We start from the raw sequence: 19,847 nt of genomic DNA, 5'->3' as shown, positions 1-19,847 counted from the left end.
CTACCACTTTATCGCGGTCGTCATAAACACCTTCATCCTCGAGCCATTCAATTAAATCGGCTTCAAGACGAAACGCGAAGTCAACGTGTGACTCATTCCCCTTTTTAGCATACCGGAACCTTTGCCTAAAAGCCTCAGGTGACAACTTATAACGTCTCAAGAGCACTTCCTTAACCTCGTCATAGCTCTCAAACGCTTCCTTCGACAAGCAAGTTATCGCATCGGACACTTCGCCGGGAAGAAGAGCTAACAGGTTCCGCACCCAAAGAGACCGCTCCAAAGCATTTCGCTCACAGACGTGTTCAAACTTGACGAGACACTTCGCCATGTCCTCGCCTACTACGAACGGTGGCAGTTGGTCCCGAATTCTGTAACCGCTGACCTGAACTGTCGCAGAAGCTACGCTAGGCGCCTGCGAACACTGTAGGATTGCCAATTCTATTCGTTTCAACTCAAGGCGCTCCTGTCTCTCGGCCTCCTCACGGCGTTCTCGCCTTTCAGCTTCTTCACGTTCGCGAACTTCTCGCCTTTCAGCTTCTTCACGTTCGCGAACTTCTCGCCTTTCAGCCTCCTAGCGGCGTGCTTTGATATCCTCCCAGGCCTCATCGGCTTCCTCAGCCGACACTCATTCATTCTTCATGATCTCAAGGATCGCTTGCTTTCGTTTTGCACGGCCCAAAGTAATGCCGAGTTCCTCACAAATTTCAATGAGTTCCTTCACTTTAAGGTTCTCCATCGTTCACACTAGCCTCTTGCTGTTTGCCCCTGTTAAGAATCTACTTGCCGTACCCACTATAAGCCTACTAGCAAGACGCGCAAGCAACTTTTAACACTCCCGTGTTTACCCCCTCCGCATTAACTTTGGTTTCAAAGCACTTCGACTTTGCTTTAAACGATCAAAGCTCACTCTAATGCTTCACACAGCCCTTCTCTAAAATACTACAACCTGAGCTAGAGTAGTCTGGTGAACTGAGGGGAAAACATCAGGCACTCACCGCATCGATGTCGCTGACGCCGGCCGATCCCGCAGCTGCCAACCACTGTTGCGAAGCGCGCCTCCGACGACGTTACGAAGGGCGCCACGAATCTCACTGCTGCAACCACTGTTTCGAAAGACGGTGACGCCAACACGGTCACGAAGGTGCCACTGCTTCGAACTCCGCCGGGAAGGTCACCAGCCGTTTGGTAGCGTAGGTTTCTGAGCTCGCGACTGCTCCTGCGCAGAGCTGATAGACGAGCGGACGAGACGACGGTGAGTTAAACAAGGTTTATGTACAGCATATATACAGAGGCGTTACAAATTCGGCACTAGGGCCGACAGCTTAGAGACCCGAAGAGCCGAGCTCTCCTCTCTAACACATAGATCTACTGCTCGCGACGCGCCGCAGGGCTTCTTTTATATGCACCGGGTGGATTCTTTGAGTAACGAAATGTCCAACCAGAAGCGCCGCTGGTCGTGAGGTCAGAATTCTCCAATGGGGTCGCCGCTGGGCCGCGTCATTCTCATAAAATCTGGAGCCGCTGCGCTGCACGTGGCTGCACCCAAGGACGAATGACGTCGCCACGCATTGCGTCAGACTCGCAAGACAGGAAGGTGCCGGCTCGCCGGCTGAGGTGACTCACTGTGCGTGCGCGGCAGAAAGGCACCGTCACGTGATGACGCCGTTGAGTTGTTCATCGCGTCAGGCGGGCTCGCGTGCTGGCTTTGACACAGATTGCCTTTTTCAGAGGCATGGACGTTCGCTGTGGACTCGCAGGCATAACAGCGCCCAGATTTGGGTGCACGTTAAAGAACCCCAGGTGGTCGAAATTCCCGGAGCCCTCCGTTACGGCGTCTCACATAATCATATATATGGTGGTTTTGGGACGTTCAACGCCACATATCAACCAATCAAAGCAATTACCACTCTACCATTGTTGCTTATTCATAAGAACGCCAAAAGTTCGAAGCTCTCACTATATGGGCACAGTGAATTTTGCAGTTTTACAGCCCCAACAACATTGTTTTCGGCGCCTGTTTCAGCCGGTATCAACTTTGTACGTTTAACGCACGTGAAAAGAAAACTTAAGGGATCGCAGAAGGGGGATTGGATTCTCCCAGTGCACAAGCGCTTTTGCGACGGATAAGCCAGCTTATTTGTTTGGCGCATACGAGCGGAGTCGAACTATAGCTGTGCACGTTGAGAGCAACAACTAAGAAATAAAGCCGTCATTGTTGTGGTAAAAATCGGAAGCGTGTTAGCGCACGGTTCCATGTTCCAGCAGTGTATGCTTACATGTCTGGAATAAAATGCATGCAAGTGGCTAAGGTTGCGGCCCGGGGCCTCTCGGTGAACAAAATCTGGCGCACGCCTCCGAACTTTCAAACGTTATTATTTAAAATTTTGTGACTTTGCTAATTAGTACATCCGTTGTTTTCTCGCCTATTGCAATCAATAGCGCTTTGTTCCAGTAAGATACAGAGACAGGGTTCATCTCAAGCATATTTTTTTCTTCTTTCTTCGTGACGTGCACCACACGCTAGCAATGTAATCTGAAACGTGACGGCCGAACGAAAAGTCTTGCAGGATCTGCTTCCAGATTTTAGTCATTGTAAAAATCAGTATTATTACGTTTTTCAAAACTTGGCGTCAGATTCCTTTCAGAAATTATTACATGCGGGATATGGGAAACGTGGTCCTCTAAGTGGCAACATTAGATGTCATTTTGTTCCGACTGCGTATCCAGCAGGGGGCGTTCCCGCAGGGGGCTGACGTCACGCATCTGTATAAGGATACCTGCACGTGCCTTTTAAGAAGTCGAATTCTTTATCAGACATTGTGACTGATGCTGGGCTGACACATTTTGCCATGTTTTTAATATGAAACGCTTCAGTTACCACCCTTTGCCCCGCCGCGGTGGTCTAGTGGCTAAGGTACTCGGCTACTGACCCGCAGGTCGCGGGATCGAATCCCGGCTGTGGCGGCTGCATTTCCGATGTAGGCGGAAATGTTGTAGGCCCGTGTACTAAGATTTGGGTGCACGTTAAAAAACCACAGGTGGTCAAAATTTCCGGAGCCCTCCACTACGGCGTCTCTCATAATCATATGGCAGTTTTGGGACGTTAAACCCCACAAATCAATCAATCAATTTTGGGACGTTAAATCCCAGATATCATCAACCACCCTATTTATTTTCTGCCTGAGAGTTGATAAAATCTTTGTGTCTGTAAAACATGGTGTACACCCACATGAACTGTAATGATTCATCAAATGTGTTCGTGCTGAACTGCGTAATGCTGAGTCGTGCTCCCTCAACCGGGTCTTTATACATTTTCCAGACTGCCCAACATGCGTGACATCAGCCTCAAATTTTGTTATTGTGTTATTTTCATGATGTACGGTTGAACAGAAATCTTTAGTTTTATCTCGTTGATGTTCAGAACCACCGTCAGGGGGCGTTTGTTAGTCCCTAAGATAAAAGTATATTTTGTTGTTTTCAATAAATCTGTTGTGAGTTTACGCCCGTGGTGTCTTCATCTTCTCGTCCATGTGCATGTTGCGCAAAAATATAGCCATAAATCAGTACCAACTCGACCAACTCTCAGTACTTTTGCTAAGTCTCATGTTGAGTTTCAATGGCAGACCTAGATTAAGTTTTTCTGCTCTCTGTGGCGCAATCGCATTCCAGTGGCACATTGTGAGCGTGAATTGTGCTCTCCAGTGGTATACTGGCTGGGGACAGCCACGAATTAGGCATCGCATAGTGGAGCAATAATTTCTGCTCCCTCGAAATCGGCGGATTTCACCGGAAGGTCGCGTGACGTGTTTTGTGGGCCTGCATTGCATTTCTTCTCATCACGACCAGGTGTTACTAATGGCTGGCCGCAGTGAACGACCACTCAAGTGCTTCGCACCTTGTTGCTCTAGAACAGGGTTCGGCAACCTTTCTTTTGAGGCGGAGCGCCAAATTTGCATGAAGCCGACACAGTCGCGGGCCGCGCGGCACATGGGGGGGGGGGGGGGGAAGCTTTGCAAGCAAGGAGAAAAATTTTGCGAATTACCATCTACCACATTGGAATAAAAATCATCGTTATTTCAGGCGCACAAGTCACGAAGTTGCAATCGACAAACATAGGTTGCAAGCAGAAACCTTATTTGAGACCAAAACTTTCATGTCTGCCTTTAGATAAGTAGTGACAAGAAAAAAGGGGGCATTCTGGAATCACGTTTGAGGCCGCATAACACTGTCTCACGGACAGCAGGCTGTCGACCCTTGCTCTAGAGAACAACAGGTCGCAGACACAAGTTCCGAGTACAGTGAGAATCCTTCAGACTCAGAGAGCAAGTGTGAGGCTGCTGTGTACTAACGGGCATTTGAGGTGATCTTACCTGTCTGTAGAGGGGTTTGAAGTGATTGGCTTCGTCGAGGAAGTCATTCGTAGACATTCGGACGATGAGGTAGTTATCGTAGAATTCTTATGGTTGTAGAGCCGAAACAACAACTTTTTTTCCCTTCTGAAATGCTGTTTTCCTCTATAATTACAATACATTTGCATAATTACATTACATAATTAATTACATTGGCACTTTCGTCTGTCGTGACGTGCAGTGGAGCAGCTCAGTGCAATATTAGCTGCTTCAACGTGCCGATCGCGACGCCATGCGCGAAATGGCCGCAAAGTCTGCAGAAACAAAAGACACGGAATGCTGAGATCATGCGAGCCCCGTATATATCTCATCGTTAGATTTCCGCGTACCAACTGCTTCCGGCCATAGCCTTCGAGACTGCATGCGCGCCGGTCGTGTGGATCATCGGCGCGCGCCCCGATCCAGGCGGCCGTGTGTCGGCGAAGCGCACGCATTCCAAGGGCATATTTAGCGAGAGCGATCTCGCTCGGAGATACGCGCTCTGCTCGCGATCTGCCATTGGAATTCGACATAAGCACACAGGTCTCACCCCAGTATTCACAAACGCTCCTCGACTCGACTTTCATCCTTCACTTGACAGAGTTAAGCACTGCGCCACGGCTCGACTCAAAAAATGACGCTGTACTACACAAGAACCGCACCAGGTTATCGCTGATATGCAGTGACTTGCCGTGCCTAGAGACGGCGCTCCCATCGGCTTTCTCAAGTGAAGGTGAAGGGTTGAGTGAAGGGACGTTCTAGAATACGGGGGTCAGAGATTTTCGCTTCCATGGAAAATGCAGCTGCCACAGCCGGGATTAGATCCTGCGACCTGTGGCAGCGTTATCTGACCATGCTGGAAAAGTGTTGCAGGACCTTTGAACGGATAGCAAAATGTTGCAGAGTATTGTCCATTCTATAGGCTACGGGTGAGGCACTTGTTGGGCGATATTGCTACTTACCCAATTGTGGTTGGCGGGCCGACTACCAACCTTTTGGACTTGTTCTGGCGCAAGCTTCCTAGCATAACCAGTGGCCACCCCCTCACCTTTAACCCCCTTTTTTTTCTTCGTCGTTGTGGTTGTGCAGAGATGTTAAAGTCAACGACTTCTTATACGTATCTTACCTCGTAAAGGGAGCAGCATACAGTATAAGCGTTTCTGATACGCGAATAGTGCGTACTTAGTTAATTAATATGATTTCACGTTTGAGATTTTATTGGTGTAATGAGATTATACATACTGTTGATGGGCACTATCACAGCCCTTGAATACCTTAAAGATGTATTAGGAGACTATACATGGCACTATGTATGTGTAGAGGGAGGCACCGTATAGTGTATGCGGGGACCTCATAATTGTGTGTGTGTGTGTGTGTGTGTGTGTGTGTGTGTGCGTGCGTGCGTGCGTGTGTGTGTGTGTGTGTGTGTGTGTGTGTGTGTGTGTGTGTGTGTGTGTGTGTGTGTGTGTGTGTGTGTGTGTGTGTGTGTGTGTGAATGCAATTGTATTAACGGATGCCCTAACTCAAAAGACATCTTGTTTTTGGATAAATACAGGTCCCTATAACCAAAAAAAAAGTTCCAACTTTAATTTGATTCTTGTTTGAGCATTACAGCAGATTATCTATTCCTGCTCTATTTGTCCAGACGTTGATTGTGGATGGCAGGGAATTGTGAGAGATGGCAGAATGAGTCGCTTCGAACAAGGTGTATGCATCGTGTGTACTGCTTGAATCAGAAAAAAAAAAAACGTGCAGTACATGAAAAATATCGGGTGAAAAAAATAACGCAATCGCGCAACCGAATTGCGACATCGATCGGACTCGTTTCAGGACTAACATCTCCAAATTTTAAAACATTTGTCTTTCTCTCACTTTCTCAGACTCCACCAGTTGAGCTGAGCTACTGCGCTAACAGCTTCGGCGATTATTGCATTCCATCGCGTAACGCGCCGCTATGTATAACTCTCTGGCCAAGTTTAAAGCTGCGTGATGCAAAGAAAACAGACAACGCAGTTCTGGAAACTGTAAATAGACCATTTAGAGGGTATACATAAACGAGCTAGAACTACAGATAATTTTCTAGCTCTCTTTTTTTTTTTTGTAGGACAGCGTTGATTCAAGCGGGGGCACGTTATCTACTATATGCCTTTATTAAAGTTAGGAAGAAAACAAAATATTTTTACGGTACCTGGAATTTATGTTGTTGTAGCAGTGTTACAAAAAACGTAATGCTACTGCTAAATTATTTTTTTTTCAAGCTTAAGCGTCTCAGGTTAATATTTATAAACGGGATTTTATTTATTTACATTTCACGTACGTCGCCGTGAGGCATTACGTAGGGGAGGTACACATAATAATTTGACTACATAGTTTTCAATCCAAACAATATTGTCCTCCACTACGGCGTCTCTCATAATCATATGGTGGTTTTGGGACGTTAAACCCCACATATCAATCAATTATCATCCAAACAATAGATTCCACAAATAAAACAGCACTCAAAATATTTTAAGAGAAAAAAAACACTCGAATATTGGTGAGTGAAAACAACGTCACAGTCATGCATTTGTAAACACCCACACGCTTCGAGACAGCAAACCATTCTTAGTGGCAGTGATATTGTAGGAGTTGTTACAATGAAGAAAAAAAGAATTCATTGTCAGTTTCATTGACGAGATCATCCGGTAGACGGTTCCATTCCTGTATTGTTTTTACGAAAAAAGAACTACCGAAAGAGTGGGTTTCGTAACGGATACCAGTAAAATTTCTGAAACCGCCATACGGTAGCGATTCTTTTCTCAATTTCTCTTTGAAATGCGACGCCTAAAATGAACCAGGTCCAGTGAATCACCAAAGCGAGCATTTCCGCTTGTTCTGTGTAAGAGGGCGGCGCGACGCCAGGCGCACGGACTATAGCGTCACGTCCGCCGCCGCGTCGCGCAGGGAGCGCTCAAGTGCAGCGCCGGTCCCCTGCTGTCGTCGTCTGTGCGCTTGCTGGCTGCGAGCGTATTCGCGAGCATGCCTGGCCGATCAGAGCGGCGTGGCACTCACGCTTCCAGCACCATTTACTGGGCGTACCTCCGCGCGTACGATGAACGACGCATTTAGCCGCCTCACTTTCATCCCCGGTAAGCGTCTGCACAGTTCTTATTAATTTAGTAAGCTTCGTCAAATAAGGAGGTCTATACACTCGACCAGAATGGGTGTTTGCTCGGAGCCGTCAGAGTACTCACTACTGCAGAGCGTCGATATAAACCAACCCAGCGTTCTTAGCGCTACCGTAACGTATCGACCAACATTTCCTGCACACGTTTGCACGTGCGTGTATACGTATAACACGTGTAAGAAAAGGATTGAGTGCGATCGGGAAGTCGAGCTCCGATGCATAACTCACGAGTCTAAAAAAAGGTTGAGATTAGCAAGTGCTTTTCGAAAACATTCATATTTTCGGTGTTATCAGGCATTTGAACACGGTCCTGACCGGTAGTTATAGGTCACGACGGCTGTTAGGATGCTGTCCAGAAACGCACGAACACGCCAATTCGCCTTGTGAGAAAGAACGAAATTCCGTGTAGCGCGGAAAGCTCATGAAAGATTTGGTGTAGCCTGTGCCAGCCGTATGTATCGAATGCGCTAAGTCATTTTTGTAAACGTTTAAACGTAAACGCAATGACAGCTCACAAGCCATTTCTCTGCTTAATGCAGGTTAGTTATTACTCTGCTTCGTTCAAGAGCGATTACCGCTGCCTTTTGGTCTTGCCGTGCCCACGGCGTTGTGCTAGTATCGCTTACGAAATGTACTGTGCATGCTTGCTTCTATTGTGCGGTGATGTTGAGACAAATCCAGGTCCCGACATAGAAAAAATGCTGCAAGAACTACTGGTAGGACAAACCAAATTGGTTAAAGATGTGGCGGCTCTTAGAACACAGCAAAATAACATGGAAAAGATTTTCGCTGATTGGGGCCGTCGGTTCACTGAATTAGAAAAACGTGCTGCTCGTGTAGATGATCTTGAACGGACCGTAAAATCTCTAGAATCCAAAATTGTGGACTTAGAAGACAGGAGTAGGCGTTCTAATCTGTTGATCTTCGGTCTTCAAGAGGAAGCCGGTGAAACGGAAACTGAGCTTAAGCAAAAAGTTGTTACCAATATATTTTCCGAGAAATTAAATGTAAATTGTAGTTCGATTGGAAGAATCCATCGTCTAGGGAAGCCGGGTAAACAAAGACCAGTTATCATTTTTTTTCAAAACTTTAATGAAAAACGTGATGTTCTAAAAAACGCCTACAAGCTAAAAGGGACAAGCTTTTCCGTACAAAACGATTACTCGCGTGAAACACTCAGAAAACGTAAATTGCTATGGGACAGTGCGAAAGCAGAAAAAAAAGAAGGCAAGAAAGTCGCTTTGATAGACGAGAAACTGCGAGTCGATAACGATTACTTTATATGGAGCGATCCCACCAACAGCAGGGTTAAAATTCATAACTATCGTAGCACTTCAAAAAAGGACTGACTTCCTCCACCTCGTGATTTCCGAATTTTGAACATTAATGCACGAAGTGTTCTTAATAAAACTGATAAGCTTGAAGCGGTTATTCTTGGGCATAACCCACACGTGGTCGTCATCACGGAAACTTGGTTGCATGACGAAATAGATGATACGGACGTTTTTCCCTCTGATTACCGTGCTTTCCGTCGCGATAGGCATACAAGGGGTGGTGGTGTTGCTGTCTTGGTGAGGCAAGATATCACCGCAGTTCTCCTACGTCAGACAGCTAATCTTGAAACGCTTTCTTTAAAAATTTTATGCCGTAATACATCTTTTCTATTATTTGCTGTTTATCGAGCCCCTGATTCCCCTCCGCTATTTCTTCAAGATCTGCATGAACACATGGCATCTTTTGTACACAATAAAATTTTTTTAATAGGTGATTTCAATCTACCGGGCATTGACTGGATTCGCGGTACATATAGCGCTGATGTGAGCGTACACAATGAACATTTGCGTGACATTATTTTGATGCATAACTTACAGCAAGTGGTTACTGAGCCTACACGAATTAGCGCTGCTTCTGCTTCAATACTTGACCTTATATTTATTAGCCAGACTTTTCAAGAGTTTTCTGTTTCTGTTGAACAAGGCATTTCTGATCACGAACTTGTGGCTTTTTCCTGTACCATCGATCTTCCCAAGTCTACTAGTTGTAAAACTGTTTCTGTAAAGGATTATTCACGTGCCAATGATGAGAGCGTACTAAATTACCTTGATGACAGTCTGAGTGCTTTTGGGGGACATGACGCTGCTAAACTTTGGGACGAATTTAAGAATATTTGTATGCACTGTATCGACAACTTTATTCCAAGCAGAACTAAAAAAACATCCAAACCTACTCCCTGGATGACGCGTGAGATAGTGCATGCGAAGAGAAAAGTCAAACGTCTGAGACGACGGGGTATTTCTCGTGACGAAATCGTACCATGCCAAGCTAAATTAAACGAGGCTGTTAGGGCAGCTAAACTTCGTTACTTTCAATTTACCCTGCCTAACTTCATCCGAACTGCTCCCAGCAAGTTTTGGAGCTTTCTCAGTAAAAAAAGTAAACCAGTTGACCATATTATGCACGAGGGCAATCCTGTCGTCGCTAAACAAGAGATCGCTGTTCACTTCAATGCTTATTTTAATAGTATATTTTCAAACTCGCCTGTTCCCCGTTGCCTGAATCACACATTGGTGAAGGATGACTTTAGTTTTGTTTCTTTGCCTGGCGTCTTTTCTATGCTGTTGAATATAAAAACAAAATCATCACCCGGGCCTGACAACTTACCAAACGTGTTTCTTCACAGATACGCCGAAATGCTATCGCGTTTTCTTGTTATCATCTTTCGTGCATCACTATCTTCAGCAGTGCTTCCGAACGACTGGCTATCTGCTCGTGTCATTCCTATCCTAAAGAAAGGCGATCCATCATTAGTTCAAAACTACCGCCCCATATCACTAACCTCCTCTTGTTGTAAACTTTTAGAACACATTATTGCTAACGAAATCACTAGGTTTCTTGATGATCGAGCTATTTTAACTCCTATGCAGCATGGATTTAGGAAGGGCCTCTCCACTGTAACCCAATTAACTACTGTAATTCACAGTCTCGCTAGCGTTGTCGACAAATCAGGACAAACTGACATCATATTTCTGGATTTTAGGAAGGCGTTTGATCTCGTGTCACACGCGAAACTAATCGAAAAACTTGTTCATCTGGACGTTCCCTCATACCTAGTAAATTGGATTTCTGCTTACCTCACTAACCGTAGGCAATTTGTTGCAATTGATAATTGCTGTTCGAGTGACCTTGCTGTTACTTCTGGAGTTCCCCAAGGAAGTGTTCTTGGACCTTTATTATTTAATATATACATTAATGACATAGTTGACTCTATTACTGAACCTGTACAGATAAAATTATTCGCTGATGACTGCTTACTCTTTAATGAAATTACCTGCCAGCAAGACCAAATCACCCTAAACTCTAACCTTCAAAAAATTTTAATATGGTGCGAACGCTGGGACATGCAGCTTAATATTGATAAAACAGTATTTATGAAAATCACCAAAAAAATTAATAAACTTTCGTTTACGTATAATCTTGCATCCATGCCTCTTACAGAGGTTGATGAATATAAGTACCTGGGTGTCATCATAACTAATAATCTCAGTTGGAACTCCCATATCTCTCACCTTTGCGACTCAGCCTTCAAAAAACTCTGCTACCTCAGACACAAATTAAAACATGCTCCTCCCGAGACCCGTCTAACCGCTTATACCTCTCTTGTCCGTCCTAAGCTTGAATATGCAGCTATCGTATGGGATCCTTACACTAAAACTAACATCGATGCGCTAGAAAGGATCCAACGTAAAGCAGTAAGATTCATCTTCTCCAAATATCGCACCAGTGACTCTCCAAGTGACCTAATGGCCCAACACAACATTCAGTCCTTGCAACTAAGAAGAAAAATTCACAGGCTTAAATTTCTATTCTTACTGTATAAAAATAAATTGTCTCTTTCTCCTGAACCTTACATAAAGCCTCTCACTGCTCGCCGAACAAGACATCGCCACTCTGCCACATTAACGCCTTACAATACCAGAACCAACATCTTTAAGTATTCCTTTTTTCCTCGAACAGTAGCCGACTGGAACAGCCTACCTCTTAGTACACTCAGCAACACCGACTCTATCGCATCCATTTCATCTTAGATCTAGCCCTTCCTCTTTCAATACAGTGATCCAGTATTTTTTTTTCCCCTGTTTTTTTACTAACTCCTTTGTACATTGATTAGATAGTTCTGTATTGTTTATCTTCTCATATTGTATATTATTTTTCTTTGTATCACATTTCTTTTAGTGCTCATTTACTTGTTAGTAGATTCACTTTGTTGTTGCTTTGTATAGATCCTACTTGTATATATTCTTGATATTTGCAGACTTTGTACTTTTGTTCGTACTTTTCCCCTCCTGCCTGGGCCTATTAAGGCCTGCAGTATTCCTAAATAATAAATAATAATAATAATAGCAACTCAGCACACTTGATAAATAAAAAAAGCAGGGTGAGATGATGAGGGGCGCTTATCGTGACAGTGTCGCATTTGCTGTAGTTCACTTGTTGAAAAGTTTCCAGGACTCAACAAAAGCAATATATTCAGTTTTCAAAAAAAAAAAAAACATACGTGCAGCGAGCATTGCACCTCGCGGTGTAGTGGCTGTTCCGTTGCGCATTTAATTCTAACTCATTGCATTTACAAATGTCTTGAGAAAAAGCATCGCTCCAGTCACTCAGCTCATATAAATAGCCGTAGAAAATAAACATTATTTTCATTAAGTTTGCTTTGTTAACAATATCTTTTTTTACATTTTTTTAAATAAACGATTGGAAGAAATAGACATCGCAGTAACACATGGCGTTAAAAAGTGGCCACTCATGTACAACCATGCATTTATGCAGAAGGTTTTCATTGTGGGAAATTTCAGCGTGTTAATGTACAACACAGATGCGTTAACAGGTCCGCAAACCTGGAAATAAACATACGCAGGGCACGTACTAACTACCAACTTAATATCAGCTACAAAAGGCTTGGTTGTACAACCGTACACAGTATGCGACGGGATCCGCGTAGATGCAGAAGAGGCAGTTCTGAGTGTATGCGGTCTATATACGGCACTTGTGTTCTTTGTAAAGGGATAATTATTTTGACAAAGCCCTTAATTACAGCGTTCGCTACCATAACCTTTGCAGCCTCCACTTACTCCTGGGCGTACGTTTTACATTCCTAAAGTTAGACATCATAATTACACTCGCTCATTGAGCAACCAAACGGCAACCTCAGTCAAGGTGGAAACTGAACGCGATGATTCTCCTACAAAACTTTCGCTTAGTTTCTTTTGCTGGCCTAAACAAGTCCCAAGGAACCTTCCCGTAAAATATTTCGTCTACTTGGTTCTAGTTGATGCCGATTAAATTCATCATCTATATAGGAAACCAGAACTCTCAATCTCAATGAGAGGGCCTTGAAAAAACAACGTTAAGGAGGAGGACGTAATTCTGAGTTATTGAATTTGTTCTCACTGTTAAGAGTATGTTATAGATTGGAAGTACTCAAGCATCAACAACAAAAAAGATTTTAAAATAAAAAGAAGAACGTAAACGCTGTAATCTCAATCTGACATATATGACAGCTGGTTAGACAGACGTCAGCAAAGCTTATGCGCCTGCTTTCTTACGTACAACACATTCGACCAACACCCAGCGACTAAACCTACGATAACAGTCTGCTGTCAAAATTGCCATTCGATATTAAGTTTTCAGTAAAATAGAAAAAAAAACACGCGAAATATATACCGCTTGGTTATTTTGACCTACGCGCCACTACATTCTGGCTAAAAAGAAGCGTCAACAAGAAAGGGTGTGGTCACATCACTTGCTATGAAAAGCGACCCCCCCTCGCGCAGGAGGAGAATGAAGACATGCGTCGAATTTATCGCCACCCGCTATGCGTTCCTTGCTCCTTGTAGAGAACATGCTGCGGATCGAGATGGAGCTGCTGTATTCACAGCGCAGCTGTGTTGTCGCACGTAGGGGCGCTGCCGGCAGCTGCAAAGGGCTCCATTGTGTCCGCGCTAGCGGAGGCACACAGGTCGACGCAAAGGCCAAGCGCGGCTGAACAAAAACAGCGGGCCGAGAGTAGCACATGCGAGTGAACGTTGGAAGAGCGCGAGTCTAATGAACCGAAAAATCTCGGCTGGGGCAAATCTCTGCAGCATCAAGAGTCTCGTCTCGTCTTTGATATATATATATATATATATATATATATATATATATATATATATATATATATATATATATATATATATATATATATATATATATATATATATATATATATATATATATATATATATATATATATATATATATATATACACACGTCGAATAAGCAACGCTCATCTTGCCATTACGCCTTTATCTCTAATTATGCTTGGGCGGTTAAGATATACATATACCACAATACTTTAATCAATTTATCATGGATGTTAGTCGTCGGGATGAAGATGTACAAAGCGTCAACGAGGATATATCCACGTTTAACGCGGCTGTCAAACACCGAAACATACATACGGCAAATCCTTATTTATTAATGTACAGTAAACATTTAATTACCCTGGTAAAGGCGAGTTTTACTTTCGTGTTATATGCCGATTTCTCTGACGGAGACATCAACCATGGTTTTTCAAGGAAGATTGCTGTTATATTTTTTAACAAGTATCACACTTTCTTGCATATATTCTGGACTGTGGGTATTTTAGTTTGCTAATAGTCTGAATACTGTATCTGGAGCGTACAATTATTAATAATATTGCTATTGTTATATTACTATAAGTAACTTATTATCAACTTCTCAACCCTTTTCTTTAAAACCGTATAAATTGTGGTGTTAGGGGCACAGTACATTGTTTACATTCATTGTATTTGTATCAAAATTTCCTAACAGGTTCCCAGGTGCCTGCATAAATACACCAATACAAACAGGAAAGAAAGCGAACGTTTATTTCATCATAACAGCTTCGGCTGGCGGTCCAGCTTTCTTCGGAGGACGTTCATTGCACAGGGCCTCACGCTATTTGGTGGACGCGCATCAAAATACGCTGTTTGCGCGGCGTCCATTTTCGAGCTTGATGCCTTATATAATGCGGTGACGAACGAACGCAGCCGCGTATCAACTAAAGAACGCTTGGAAGCGCTCGAGTGGCGGCGCGCGCGTGTCTTTCTTATTTCGCCACGCGCTTTGTTTTGTTTTTTTTCAGTCGGGAAATCCAACCAAGCCGACTTTAGCAAAAAATAAATGCTTGATTTAGGGTTTATTAGAGGTGAGGTACAACATAGAGTGAATATTTTACTAATTAGAGCAAGAATAAAGACGTTGGCCAACTAATGTTAATTAAATATTCAGTCTTTAGTCATGAAACATTACAGGCGGTATGTACACACGACTACCACTAATATACAACAGGTAGGACTTTCCTAGAGCACACGTTTTCTTTTTAATCTTGGTCCTATGGGACACCATATCTGGGGGGCCTACTCGAAGCCATAGAGGATACAGTACCTGAGACGCAAGCGAGCCGTTCGAAGGGAGGAATGAACCATATAGGTGGTGGTAGTGGTTAGAAGATGAGAAAAGGCACCTAATTTCTGCAACCCGGTCGGGAGCACGGCGCAGTGCCTCCATATATAGTGAGGGAATAAGCGTAAACGTGCGCATGAGGAAGGACAGGAGCGCGGAAAGTCCCTCCCCTAATCACCTAAGAGAGGAGAAGGGGAGCGAAGTCTTCCATATACATTGATCTAATAGGGATGGGGAGGGGATGCGCGCAATGAACCTTCGCCTCCCCCTCCACCCTGAAGGAAAGCCCTGCGCGCGTCTATCTGGGAATAAACAAGTGATAACAATTAATATATACATGAATAACAAAAAACGAACAGAAAAAAATGATACTTCTAGTCATATATACCCTGCATGTTTCGTCCCATTATCGGCATACCTTTTTTTTTTCCGCAACTAAACTTTCAGCTCGGCAGCATCACAACTTCCCTTCAGTAGCTGTGCTCCGCATTGTTTCTGTTTTTATTTGCTTATGAAAGAATGGGAAAGACGGGTAATTATGCGTGATCATACGCGTCAACTTATTTACCTCATGAGAGTGTGTACGTGAATTGCAGAAGAAAAAAAACTACAAGTGTCCTTGCAGGAAAAAAAGAAAGAAATCTATACGCACTATATTTATGAGAACTTGTCGAATCAACGGGCAGGAATAGCTCATTTGGGAAGACGGACAGAGAGATCAGTCTGAAATGCAATATTCTTGCTTTACTACGCTGGAGAAAAAAAAGAAAAAGGTAAACAACGAAAATTAAAGGCACACTGAAGCGGTTTCGCATTCACAATTTTATTGCAAATTGGGAATCTGCGACCTCTTACAACATGCCTACGACGTTTTTTTTTTCGCGGCAGTGTGTCTTTTTAAAGACGATAGTCTTGCTTGAGGACCTTCGACGCCAAAGCTTCGGTCTGTATGTATGTATGCATGTATGTATGTATGTATGTATGTATGTATGTATGTATGTATGTATGTATGTATGTATGTATGTATGTATGTATGTATGTATGTATGTCCGCGGTAACGATTCCTCCAAAGGCACCAAACGATACCTCAAACGGCCAACACCATCCGCAGCGCCCACCAATATTCCTCACGTTTCAGCGTTCATACCTATGCGATTGTCAGTTAAAAATAAATTATTTCGCATATGTGAGGCACCATAACAACACGTCGATGTTTTGTATGTGTGTCTTTATACTAGTTAAAGCACACACAAGTAATTCTAAAGACCGTAGCGTTTATCACGTTGCGCTGGCAGTGCAACGCCATGCTCAAAAAGGCAAGTGTTTTCAATGCTTTGCCATGACGACACGGTGGTGGCGCCTGCCCGTCGCTTTGCGTTCTACTCCTTATCGCCTCCGAAACAGGCGCGCATCTCTCTCCGCGGGCGCTCACGCCTTCCTTCGTTTTCGAAGATAACTGCCAGATTATGCTCGTGTCTAAACTGCCTCGATGCGCTCGTTCGCCTTCGCTCCACGGATCGAGACTCTCTAACGCAGCGCTTCCAGAATAAAATTCACCAATTTTCTCGCGCAGAACATCAAATAAACGTTTTTCTTCACTCTCTCCACAGGCAAGATCGTCTTTCGATGACATTTGCAGTGAAACATGCAGATACGGGGCCAATGTTTTCTGGTGCGATCTGCAGCCCAGCGAGGTATCAGTACTGTCAGTTCGTATAGAGATTTCTCTTCATTGCACCGTTGCCTAATTTTGATTAGAGATTTTCACTATCCGATCCACTACGGCGTCTCTCATAATCGTATGGTGGTTTTGGGATGTTAAACCCCACAAATCAATCAATCGCTATCCGACATTCATTAGTTGTGCTCTTGCGGGCTCGAAATGGACTCGCGATGCCGAATTACTGCGCGGCATATTACTACCGCAGCACTATCGCTCGCGATCAGGTCGCATTTCACAAGTTTCCTCGGAATCAGAAGACGGCTGCAAAATGGGCCGCTGCAGTTAAAAGAAACTTCAAACCTGCGAGACAGTCGCTGGGATTGACGATCAAGTATGTGCGACTGAACAGCGACGCGATTCCTTGTGTTTCCGCACCTGGGGGGCCTCGCAGCTACCACAAGTTGCTTCCGTGAACAGAAAAACTGAGACAAGGCCCTAAGACTACTTATGTGCCATAGCAGCGCGTATATAGTGCATGCGCTTACCGCAGCCATGATCAGCTCACTGCTGCCTCGCTTCCGCGACGCACGCTTCGAATCTCTATGGAACGCGCGGATCGCGAGCCATTACGCGAAAACCGTTCATAGTAGTTTTGCTCCATCAGGGGCCCAGTAGTCCGCGATCTCCCTGTTGCAGCGACAGCTCGCGATAGCGCCTTTTAAAGGACATTTATCAGAGCCAGTCTTGATGGCCAACGAAAGAGACCGTGTACCACGGGTGCTTTATTTCGATTCCGGCTCGGGTAATATTTTCCGATCAAAATCTAAAACCATCGATGCATTGATGCCACAATCAGTCATACGATTATCTAGACAACATTTAATCGCTTCCGTAACATTCTATCACTGCCGAATGCCCCCACATGAAATCCAAGCTGTCCGCTTAGTAGCCCGGTAACACACCTACTCATTGCCTGCTTCTTGCCCGCTGCGAAGGGCGATACTGACTGCATCAACAACGCTGCCCTACGAGCAGTGAAATTCATGAACAGCTGATGTTGGTTGCCGCATGATGACCGCGCTTAGCGTGCCCATAGGCGACTGATGCTGCTGTCCCTTATCGGATTTAATATCTATACGGTTAAACGTATCGTTTGTATCAGTTTACTACAATGAAGTCAAGCACTGACATGCCTCTTATACGTACCAGTCTATGTTTTCGACGAGTGTGAAGGTGGCTGGTTGGGACTCGCTGTCCTGCGCCCCATCGTCAGCGCTGGCATCATCTTCGGTGGTCGCTCTTACATTGGCGACCGGCTCGGACATGTAGAACATGTGTAAGCGAACTCGCTACGACTTCCACAGTTCGCCATACTAACAACTGCCCGATTTCAACAGATAAACCCAACATCGCCTGCCGGCGAGCGCAGTCAGCTGTCATCACCTTCCTGTCAATGATGTCAATGATGGAGCTTCGACCAATGACAGAGGCGGCGAGACTCGCGATTAAGGCCTTGCCACGTGCTGCTTTTTTTGGCAAAATAAAGTTATTTGCGTTGATTTATACGAACTTTTTACTTGATTTTTCGAGTTCACCGCACGTTACTATACGTATATCATGGCACCATAACATCGTTTTTTTTTTTTTTGAAAAGGTATTTCAGTGTCCCTTTAAGGCCCGCGAGTTACAGTTAGAATTAATAGGCGAACACACGGGGGGCAAGTCTACTAGAAGGCATACATGTATCGCACAACGAAAAATAAAAACGAGGTATATGCCAGAACTTGCAGAATCAGAACTTCTAGTTAGGCTGCCTCCATGGGCGTCGGCAGGATTTTGACTTGGGAAGGTGCACAGCTGTGTTACATCGTGGCCAGAGTTGGGGGGGGGGGGGGGGTTGGAGAGGTGTTTGGCTTGAGGGGGGCAAGTGCCTCTGTTGCACACCCCTGGCGACGCCCATGGCTGCCGCGTTCAAGATAACAGGATGCAGGGCCTCAGGAGACGCCCTTGTCGTTCCTGTGGAACCTTTTTAGCAGCGCATCTGTTCTAAGGCTGGGCCCGACGACAGGTGAGTGTCCGCGTCACCTGTCACGATCCGGTTCTCAGATACACCAATACACGGTGTACAACTGCCTTGGTCGCGGACGAGGCGGTAGCCGCACAATGAAACGGGGAAGGGCGCCTCGAGCGTAGCAAACGCGGGTGTGGCAAAGGGCTGCCACAAGTCTTTTCCCGGGCGTCTCCTCTACAAACAACGTAATGACCCACACAAAATCGGGAAGCATCGCGGAAAATCACAACGAAAAAGACAGGAGAACCACAGATCCACTTTTTCTTCAGATTTCACGTTGTGCAGAACTGGCGTTCTTTTTCCCCAGCGCTCGAACGTTCTGGTTTTACCTCCGACCGCCATGACGATCACTGCAACTGTAGCACCGGTATGCAGTCGGCGTTGAACATGAACTCTTTTTTGCGGGGGTGGGGGGGAGGGTATCGCAATGGTAGATGCCGGTTCATGCCTTTTCGTACACCTGCACCCCAAGAGATGTGACGCTCACTGGTAAATGCAAAACCGTTTTGGCTTTCCTATCACTATACTGTACGGTTCATAATGATGGCTACGTCAATGCAGAAGAAGGCATTTTCGCTCCTATGCGCGGCAGATATCCTGTGCTTCGCGCTCGGTGCGCTACCAAGATCATCCGAATCAGCCGGCTTGCGACCGAATATGACCGAATTAACGAGAGTTTGATGCCACTGAACAACGTTCCCGAATTACCAAAGGTCGAATCAAACAGCTTGTACTTATTACACGTTTCATTGAGCATCAGTTGCTACCGCTGCCATAAGTTCGACGTGACTTACTCTTGCATGTGTTTTCAAAAGGAAAGTGTCCCCCTTACAGAATTACAGAGTAATAGGTTATTTGCATTCTAGTAACGTATGTGTGCACGCAGATTCTTGATAACGCTTGCCATGAGTTAGCTGAACCTGTCCGTTGATGATAGTACTGAATAATAGACGGACTTAAGCTGCACAATCCTGAAAATCGCTTTGAGGTACATTTTACTTATATGCGCTATTTCATCTTCTAGTCAGCTAGACAATTTTTCGATGTGACGT

At 44.8% G+C, this 19,847-nt stretch overlaps 1 protein-coding gene across 3 annotated transcripts in view; it reads left to right on the top strand.

The window, feature by feature from the left end:
• Positions 1-7,316: 7,316 nt before the first annotated feature.
• Positions 7,317-19,847, top strand: part of LOC119176322 (uncharacterized) — a 30,057-nt gene continuing 17,526 nt past the window's right edge. The window contains exon 1 of one of the 3 annotated variants that reach the window (XM_037427547.2): positions 7,317-7,516. In XM_037427547.2, coding sequence (XP_037283444.1) covers positions 7,480-7,516 — 37 coding nt within the window. In that variant the 5' untranslated portion in view covers positions 7,317-7,479. The remainder of the gene's footprint in view (positions 7,517-19,847) is intronic. The other 2 variants (XM_037427545.2, XM_037427546.2) reach the window with 2 other exon arrangements.

Source organism: Rhipicephalus microplus, chromosome X (genome assembly GCF_043290135.1).
Source record: "Rhipicephalus microplus isolate Deutch F79 chromosome X, USDA_Rmic, whole genome shotgun sequence".
NCBI lineage: Eukaryota > Metazoa > Arthropoda > Arachnida > Ixodida > Ixodidae > Rhipicephalus > Rhipicephalus microplus.
This window is presented reverse-complemented; position numbering and strand designations above follow the sequence as displayed.